The 10,282-nt window shown below is 33.8% G+C and overlaps 1 protein-coding gene across 1 annotated transcript; it reads left to right on the forward strand.

The window, feature by feature from the left end:
- The first annotated feature begins 1,741 nt into the window (after nt 1-1,741).
- LOC126726780 (pentatricopeptide repeat-containing protein At4g21300-like) lies at nt 1,742-4,651 on the forward strand. Its single transcript, XM_050432133.1, has one exon. The coding sequence runs from the start codon at nt 1,870-1,872 to the stop codon at nt 4,435-4,437; it is 2,568 nt and encodes an 855-aa protein (XP_050288090.1). The 5' UTR covers nt 1,742-1,869; the 3' UTR covers nt 4,438-4,651.
- Nucleotides 4,652-10,282: the final 5,631 nt, after the last annotated feature.

The raw sequence follows: 10,282 nt of genomic DNA on the forward strand, positions 1-10,282 counted from the left end.
CCTTAATCCATTTACCTTTTGGGCCTAGGATCCAAAATCCGCCCCTACACTATCAATTAGATTCATTATCTCATTTTTTTTCAAAATATTACCTAGTTTTTAAGCTTTTTAATTTTTTTTTAGAGAAAGTTTTAACATATGGCATCCACTTCTGATGATAACTCTTTAAATTTTTTAATTTGGCCGATCTAGATCACCCATTTAAAAATGTCTACCTTTTTTTTTTTTTTTTTTTTTTTTTTTTTTTTGCCGGCGTGCTATGTTGTGTTGCAACTTGGATCATAATTCATAACTTATGCTCGTCCAAATTTAGAAGAAAAGGTTTGAAGGCATATAATTTTTCACTGTATTAGGCTTTTATTTATGTTAGGACATTTTAGAGCCCAAGGCGATAAATTTTAGTGATTCAGCAACCAAAAAAAAAAATGTGATAAATTTTAGTGGAGTTTCTTTTAAAATTTAGATATTAATTATTTCTTTAAATATTATAATTTTTTTTTTGTCCAAAAAACATTTGTCTTATTTTTTTTTATATGCAATATTAATAATTTCTAGTATGTTTTTGTATTTAGGTTTGGAGAAAGTTTAGTTACAAAATTAATTGTAACCTAAAGTTACAACCTTACTTAATATTTTTTTATTGGAGGTAAATTTTGACAAATCTACCATTAGATTACATCTTCTTCTTATATCCTCTATTCTTGCAAAATTTCTAAAAAATTAAAGATCAATAGCTATATCATCAATAAATTTTTTAAATTGCAAGTTTTATAGTTTAAAATTATGCATAAAATATAAACTTAGAGATCATATAGTAAATAATATCTGATTAATACAAAAGTTGACATGTGTATTAAGGGCATAAAGAACATGCAATTCAACGATTAAATTTTCAAAATATGTAATAATGTTTATTTTATTGAGTAAGGTTGTAGCCTTAGGCTACAACGAATTTTGTAATTAAATTTTGTCTTGGTTTTATTAACACTATCATGTAACCCATGCAAATGAATGGATGCATTTAAAATTAAACACAATTTTTATTATAAAAATATAAATAATTTGTCAAATTATTTTTTTTTAAAAATAGCATGTAACACATGCATACATATAATACATTTAAAATTATATACAATTTTTATCATAAAAATATAAATAATTAGTCAAATTATTTTTTTTAAAGTAAACGTAATTAGTCACATTAAAATTCTTACCTAAATTTAATACTATTTATGATAATTTTTTTCTAATTTTTAATAAAATAGAACGTGCGATGATTTTTATTAAGTATATGTGATTGATTTTTTTTTTTTTAATTTTATAGTTCATTAATATTAGATTCTTAGTATTTGTACTTATTAATTCACTTGGCATAAAGATTAAAAAACTTAAGTGGGCACATGGCACAAACTTAAGTAGATAATTATGATGAGGTTCCTATCAAAATTAAGACACATGATGCCAAATTGGATTTTAATTTCAAATTCTAATTGAAATTTCTTTCAACTTTACCTATATAAGAAAGCCCTTGTAAGATGTTCCTCAATGTCTCTTATATCTAATGTAAAAAAATTGTTGAATCTAATAATATTTATTAGCTTGTTATATCTTGTGTCGTGTTCTATCCCATATATATATATATATATATATATATATATATATATATATATATATATAGACTTTCTTTTCAATTGATATTTACTAATCCGCTTAAAATTATAATATGACAAGAATAATTGGTACTTGCTAGTTGCTAGTGATTACATGCATTTCCATTTACGCATTTGCTTATGTTTTCTGGGTAGTTGGACAAAAGAACAAGAAGAGTAGACAGCCCACAAACAAAGATGCTTTATTGTTCCACTGAACATGTCTTATTCCCACAAACTCTTATTTTCAGCTATGTCTAAACGCTTTACACGAATCTCATCACCCAACTTCATACACACCATTACCAACTGTAACCACATTGAACATTCACGTGTGCTTTACTCGAATGCTGAACAACAGGCTTCGCCAACCCAGTTACAATCAATCTTGCAAGCTTGTTCTGGCCCTTCTGTTCTTCAACAAGGTAGACAGGTTCATGCCCAGGTCATTGTCAGTGGATATACTTATAGCAACAACAATGGTCTTCTGGTTGCAAAGCTTTTGGGCATGTATGTTCTTTGTGGCAGTTTTGTGGATGCTAAGAACGTGTTCTATAAGCTTGAACTCAGGTCTTCGGCTTGGTCTTGGAATTGGATGATTAGAGGGTTTACAATGATGGGTTGGTTTGATTTTGCCTTGTTGTTTTACTTTAAGATGTTGGGTTGTGGTATTTCTCCGGATAAGTATACTTTTCCTTGTGTGATAAAGGCTTGTGGTGGTTTGAATAATGTAAGGTTGGGTAAGTTAGTTCACCAAACAATTCGGTTGACGGGTTTTGAGTTTGATGTGTTTGTGGGTAGTTCTTTGATCAAATTGTATGCAGAGAATGGTTGTATCGGTGATGCGCGGTATTTGTTCGATAAAATGCCTCATAAAGATTGTGTAATGTGGAACATTATGCTTAATGGTTATGTAAAAAATGCAGATAGTAGTAGTGCTCTGCAAATGTTTTTGGGAATGAGATATAGTGACATTAGGCCCAATTCAGTGACATTTGCTTGTATATTGTCTGTTTGTGCCTCAGAAGCAATGGTTGTTTTGGGGACCCAGCTTCATGGACTTGTTATTAGGTGTGGGTTGGAGTTGGATTCTCCTGTGGCTAACACATTGTTAGCTATGTATTCGAAATGCCAGAAACTGTTTGATGCATGTGAGCTATTTGATAGGATGCCGCAAACTGATTTGGTAACTTGGAATGGAATGATTTCCGGATTTGTACAAAATGGGTGTATGGGCGAGGCCTCACATTTGTTTCGTGAGATGATATCTATTGGTGTCAAACCAGACTCGATCACCTTTGCAAGTTTCCTTCCATCAGTGACTGAATCCGCATGTCTCAAACAAGGTAAGGAAATTCATGGTTACATAGTAAGACATGGTGTGCCTTTGGATGTATTCTTGAAGAGTGCACTTATTGATATATACTTAAAGTGCAGGAAAGTGGAGATGGCATGCAAACTTTTTAGCCAAAGCAGCACAGCTGATGTCGTTGTTTGCACGACTATGATTTCAGGGCTTGCACTTAACGCAATGAATACTGACGCTTTAGACATTTTCAGGTGGTTACTGAAGGAGAAGATGAGACCGAATTCTGTAACACTGGCAAGTGTTCTGCCGGCTTGTGCTGGTTTGGCTGCCCTGAACTTGGGGAAGGAATTGCATTGTAACATACTCAAGAATGGGCTTGATGGGAGGTGTCATGTTGGAAGCGCGATTACAGACATGTATGCTAAATGTGGAAGGTTGGATCTTGCTCATCATACTTTTGAAAGGATGTCAGAAAAGGATAGTGTGTGTTGGAACTCAATGATCACAAGCTATTCCCAGAATGGTAAACCAGAAGAGGCCATCAATCTTTTTCATCAAATGGGGAAGGGAGGAACCAAGTATGATTGTGTAAGCATTTCAGCTGCACTATCTGCTTGTGCAGCCTTATCATCACTGCATTATGGGAAAGAGATCCATGGTTTCATGATTAAAGGTGCATTCAGCTCTGACCTTTTTGCTGAGAGCGCACTGATAGACATGTACGCTAAATGTGGAAACTTGGATTCTGCTCGCTCTGTGTTTGACATGATGCAAGGGAAGAATGAAGTTTCTTGGAATAGCATAATTTCTGCTTATGGGAACCACGGTCATCTCAAGGACTCTCTCACTCTATTCCATGAAATGTTGGAAAATGGAATTCAGCCTGATCATGTCACCTTTCTTGCAATAATTTCTGCTTGTGCTCATGCTGGCCAAGTTGACAACGGAGCTCATTACTTCCGTTGCATGACTGAGGAATATGGAATTCCAGCACGGATGGAGCATTATGCATGTATGGTAGATTTGTTTGGACGTGCTGGTCGGTTGAATAAAGCATTTGAAACTATAAAGAGTATGCCATTCACTCCAGATGCTGGTGTTTGGGGGACATTGCTTGGTGCTTGTCGAGTCCATGGCAATGTTGAACTTGCTGAAGTAGCTTCTAGACATCTTTTTGATTTAGACCCACAAAATTCTGGCTACTATGTGTTGCTTTCAAACATACATGCTGATGCTGGACAGTGGGGGAGTGTGCATAAGATACGGAGTTTGATGAAAGAAAGACAAGTTCAGAAGGTACCTGGGTACAGCTGGATTGACATCAATAACATCACCCATATTTTTTCTGCTGCAGATGGAAGTCATCCACAATCTGCTGAGATCTATTCACTACTCAATAATCTTCTTCTAGAGCTAAGAAAAGAGGGCTATGTTCCTCAGCTTTACCTTCCAATGCACCCACAAACCATGGGATTGTGATTACCAGAAAAAATATCAATTTTTTATTGTCAGTGTCAACAGTAACTAATATCTAATGTCGGTTTGGTGTCTTGCCAAGGTAAGTGAGGGCATTGCTGCTTTTTGTATTATGCTCTTCTACCTTGTTATCTTATCGACGGAGACATATTTGAGCTTCTATGATTAAAAGAAGCCTGTGATTGTGATACAAGAAATTCAAATTTTGTTATCTACACTGTATTTGTCAATCTAGTATATAATTATTTTGTAAAACACAAAAATTGATCTTAATTATATATACCTGTATCAAATTGAAATGATATTGTGTTCTCAATTTAATGGAAAACAAATAATATATTACTTTAATATATCCAATAAGAATTTTATACTTATCTGAACACATGAAACAATTTATCTCGATCCATTGAATTAGTCTGCTGTTTCTGTGCAATGTTCAGATTCTCTTAATAAAGTTTTCCAAGGTAAGACTTTGGTCACCCAAGAAGGTGGAAACATCACATTGAAATTCAAGAAAAACACTGTACTTTTGAATGACATGGAAAATGAAATTCACTATGAACTTTGTGACCTAAACAATTTATACAGCATAGTCATATGTCATTTTAAGACCTGAGATTGTCCCCTAAAGATGGTGAGATGGTTCTTTTTTGTTTCTTTTGTTTCCTTTTCTCATTTATGAATATTAGATTCAACTTGGTATGGTGGTTGTTAATGGTTGAAACCATAAGATAATGACTAAACAAAAAAGAATGTTTGCAAAACTTAATATACCAATCTATGATGTGGCTCCTTAGTGAACATTTAGGGTCCTCTTTGAGATCAACGGTGCTGTGTTTAGTCACTACTTTAAGTTCAGTTACATAATTGATGACATAAGTGGAAGAAATAGTAGGGCCAGAATTCATTCCAAAAATTTTCATCAAATTAATAGGGTTGGCCATGGGCTTAATGAGCTTTGGCTTTACTCTTATGGAGCTTGCTTCAAAGTTTCAATTGGAAAGCCAAATTACAGTGAGCTAATTTGCAATGCTACTCCCTCTGACAATTTGTTGGGAATAATAATTTTACCAAGGCACATCCACTTGTGTTACTCTATAATGCAACATGGCCCAAAGATATTGACACTCTACTCTCAACTTCTGCTAATTGCTGAAGAGGCTCAAATTTTATACAGAGCAAATTTAACTTCTACTCAAGATCTCAAGCAAGGTCCTACTGTGAAGTTGGGACAAAAGCCCTTGACTTCCTTCAACATCATCTGCTTCTAGAGGTTTGATTTTACATTCATTCATGGCTCTTTGATGCTCTCTTATTTTTCTGCGGTAATACATTGTCCTTATAATCTTGTACAACTTTATCTGATGCTTTGCCTAGAAGCTTGGAGTCAAATGCTACTTTCTAAAAAACCCACCCTATTTTTCATTCAATGGGCTGATGTCTTGCAAAGCATCCATTATCTTTCTGGTTACTATAGTGCTATGCAATAGTTAATTAGACTGGTGATATTACCGGTGGGCATTTTCACCACTGATTTTTGTCCATCTTATGGACTTAATCTAGTGTCTTTTTTTCCCCCCCAAATAGAATAAGAAGCTATACATATTGTATCTCAATTATGTGCTTATGCAATTTAGTGTGCTATATATCACCACCACATTGGAAGTTTCCATACTTGTCACTCAGAAGTGTAGTATATAAATTATAATGTCTTAAAAGTCAAACTGGGATAATTTTATAGAGATTCACTTCCTTCTAACACATTTTCCTTAAATTTTCATTGCCTAATCAGTCTCATCAGTTCTTAACACTGTAGCTTGCTTATATAAATTATACTGTAGCTTGCTTATAAATTTTCATTTAGCAATTTCCCATTGTTGACAAATTTTCAGCAAAAATCGACTTAAGTTTTTTCTTTTATTTTGATGGTGGAGTTCAGAGGACTGCATATGATGTATTTGTGGATCATTATGGATTGCATATGGTCAAACATGCTTCATTTTGGTAATTGGGCTTTGTCCATGCTGGGGCTTTGGTTCTTTTTGTTTTGAGTCTCGTTCACACATGAGCTACCATTGGCTTCTGAAATTAGGCATACTTTCTACGTACAAAATGTGGAAATTTGTTGAAAGTAGTGTGTTCTAATTAGTTTTACGGTCTGTTGCTTTGTTGTTGAATTTATATTGAGTTTCAGTTAGAACTTAGAAACTTTTGATCCTTCTCTTCTACGGTTTTGAAGTTCATTAAAATTTTGTTGACCATTGGTTATAAAATTCCTAGGAGTAAATTTTAAGGAAGAGTAGAAAATAAAAATTCTATTCAACTTTATGTAATTTGTTTACAAGTTTGTCTTTACTGTGGAACTCATTGTGAGTTTAGGAATGGATTTTTAAAGAAATGTTAAGGTAACAAGTAGACCTCTGACAGGTCCAAAACTGATTTTAGGTTTGTGGAAAACATACCTTCTTCTATCCCTGACACTTCCAAACCCTTAAATCATTTATTATTTGCTTATTGAAAATCTGAGCCATGGATTAAACCAGCATAGACAAAGTTGTCAACTGTTAACAAAACTTGTCGATCTTACGTGTTAACTTTTCGGTGAGGATAAATGGTTTTCAAAAGCTGAGAGTCAAATCATTAATAATGTCTAATGTAATTCATGAAAATTATCAACATTAGGACTTCTTCTTTTGCTCAAAATTAAGATGAGGACATTGTAAAACTTCAGTTCTACACTTGTAGTTAGGGTTCCTACTTTTTGGGAATTGCTTCACTCTGGCACAAAGTATTTCAGTGTGAAAAAAAAAATGTAAAAAAAAATAAAATAATGAATTAATTCTACTTATAAGGATACCCCACATGTGCCTTAAGCACCCCCTATTTTTTGGGCATGTGTTATAGAATGATATGGTTATCAAATAAACAAACAGTACTAGTTATTTCTTTAATATGTAGTCTTGAATTATATAAAATAAGAGAAATTATCATCTTTAGAAATTACTCAACATCAGTGGTATCGTTACTCATCATCTTTAGAGAGTGGGTGATGCTTGATTGTTGATGTGATGTTAGAAGCACATATGAAAAATCTTTCGAGCATGCTAAGGACACTGTTAGTGTGTGGTGGTGATAATGGGCACCAATATGGAGCAATCTCACATATGCAATAATTCCACTTGGTGGATGTGTTTCTTCACAAAAATATTAGTATGATTTATTAAACTAATGTTTTATTGAACAACTATATCTTTTGGACAAAATATATCTCTTCATGAAAAGACATGAGAACCATGAGAGAGTTTATAAATAGATGGACCCTCATTTGTTTCAAGACATATTATTCTCTTTGCAAACATATTGTTCTGCTTTTGTGATCACCACAGTAACGGGACTGCCATCCGCATTAGGAACTAGCAAACACAATATCTTTCCATAACTTGTTGATGTGTCAAGTTATGAGTGATGCAACATCACTTTTACAAGATCTCTATTACTGATATCACTTTTATTGTACATTGAATACAAAATACTACCTCAGAAATTAAGAAAAAAAATGTGGAAATTTTTGGGTTATTAGACTTGTGGAAATCTTAAAGTGAAAGACTCTGGAAATTTTTGGGTGACTAGACTTGTTGAAATCTTAAAGTGAGAAGATATTTGAACCTAGGTAGCTCAGCTAATGATTTTTTGTTTCATGCACATGTTAGCCTGGAGGGTAGAAAATGTTGAACCCTGAAAGCATTCTGATAATCTCGTATTGGTAAGTTACATCACTAGGTTAGGCATCCTATTGGAAAACTATAGAGAGGTAGGTTGTGTCTTGATGTTAACTACCTGTCCCACATCCTAAACTGTTGTAGAAGACTGGTGAGCAGTAGCCAGTAGAACATGTGCTACATAGCTCCATAAACTTGCTAATTGAAAAAGGTTTGAGAGAATCTGACTGGATTGCATGTTTTTCCTTTTAAAACGGTTTCAACCATGGATTTGTTTGAATTGTTGAATTTAGGCTCCTTTAGCTGGTGGGTGTGTAATTTCTAATGCAATTGATAGGTTTTACAGTTTGGCCTGTGCAGCGGAGATTTGATTGATCTCTTGTTATTAACTTGCTACTCAAGAAGACTCTAGAATGATGTTCCAAAGAGATTTCTATTTAATTTGCTAACCAGTCTTATGCATGCAACAATCTTAGTTTGCCAAACTAGAGTAAGGCAAACTAATATAAAACCAGATTAAAGTGAGTAAAGATCAACAACCCTTTCTTTTTTTACCCTATGCTTATCCGTCAACAAAAGCGACAATATTTACATGTATAAAAATAAAGTGAATATTCTGCCTTAAAATATCTTTAAAAAAAAGTTAGTACTTAGCAAAAGCTTAAACCCACTAATCTTAACACCTTGGGGATGTAATACAAGCATAGTTCTTTCTGTGATGCATATTTAAAAAATTCTATTTAGTGAATACTGTCTTGATTCCTGATCAATAATTATAATTGTGAAGGCTAGATCTAGTCTCACCAAAGCAGTGTTCTATGTGATCAATAATTACAAATTTTAAAATTCTATTCCCACTATGCCCTGTTGCCTAAAGAGAGGACCAGAGCCAATCATTGGTTAACCTAATCCAAAATCTTACCAGAATCAATTTGCCTTTCTATCCAAATGTGAATCAGATTTGGGGTATTTTTTTCTTTAATTTTTTATCAACCAGCTGTCTTTAAGCTGTAACAAATATTAAATGGTGCTGGCCTGCTTGGCATGTGTATGCCCACACAAACATTTGATAATGAGGTAAGCAAATATGTGGCTTTTGCTTATAGGTATGGACTCTAACCAATCCATTCCTTGTAGGATTCATGGCAAATTAGAATGTTCTAATTTGGAAGTTTTAAGGATCAATGATGTCATATACATCAACAGGTTATGTTTTGTTTCTCTCTCTCTCTATATATATATTTAGTAGTCTATCTGGAATTTAAGTTGTACCTAAAATTATTTAACATCTTATCAATTTCAAAAGAATGAAAATAGAAAGAGAAAAAGCTGTCTAAATTGGGTTACTATTTCATAGTCATCTAGTTAGACTTTAGTGTTACATTGCTAAAAAGTTCGAAACTTGTTGACAATTGTTATACATATCTGAATTAATTCATTCAAATGATTCATCTTTGAAATATTCTTGAATATGATTTTCTCAACTTGTAGTCATTTATGTAAAGCATTCACATCAGCTCTTGTATAAATGTGTAAAATACACATTTTAGCCACTTTTACACATTTTGAACCAAAAAACACATTACATCAGTATAACCATCTAAAATTTTCAACAAGTTACAGTACCCGTGTAAATTTATATGGGCACTGTAGCATGTGTATTTAGTTTTTTATTAATTTCCGTTCGCACCAATTTTTCTCTCTCTTCTCCATGCACAACGACCTCAACTCCTCATCTTCTTTTCCTCGATGCACACAAACACACCCACACACAAACACATCCACACAGAAAAATCAACACAGAGATACACTTGCTAAAAAAAAACAGAGATACACAAACACACCCACACACAAACAAACCCAAACGGAAAAACAAAAAAGAGACAGATCGGTGCTTATCGGAACGATCGGAGCTCGTGGGTCTCGCTTGATCAGAGCTCATGGGTATGGATCTTGCCTGATCGGAGCTAGGAAGATCGGTGCTTGTGGATCGGAGCTAGAGAGAATTGAGCTATGGATCGGTGCTTGTGATCGGAGCTGTGGATCGGTGCTTGTGACCGAGATGATGTGGATTAGTTTGTGACCGAGAGGGAGAGAGATGAGTATAGAGAGATAGACCGAGAGGGAGA

The sequence above is a fragment of the Quercus robur genome, chromosome 5 (assembly GCF_932294415.1).
Source record: "Quercus robur chromosome 5, dhQueRobu3.1, whole genome shotgun sequence".
NCBI classification, from domain to species: Eukaryota; Viridiplantae; Streptophyta; class Magnoliopsida; order Fagales; family Fagaceae; genus Quercus; species Quercus robur.

Excerpts from the sequence above, each read along its gene's own strand:
- LOC126726780 (XM_050432133.1), top strand. The coding sequence starts at position 1,870 with ATGTCTTATTCCCACAAACTCTTATTTTCAGCTATGTCTAAACGCTTT.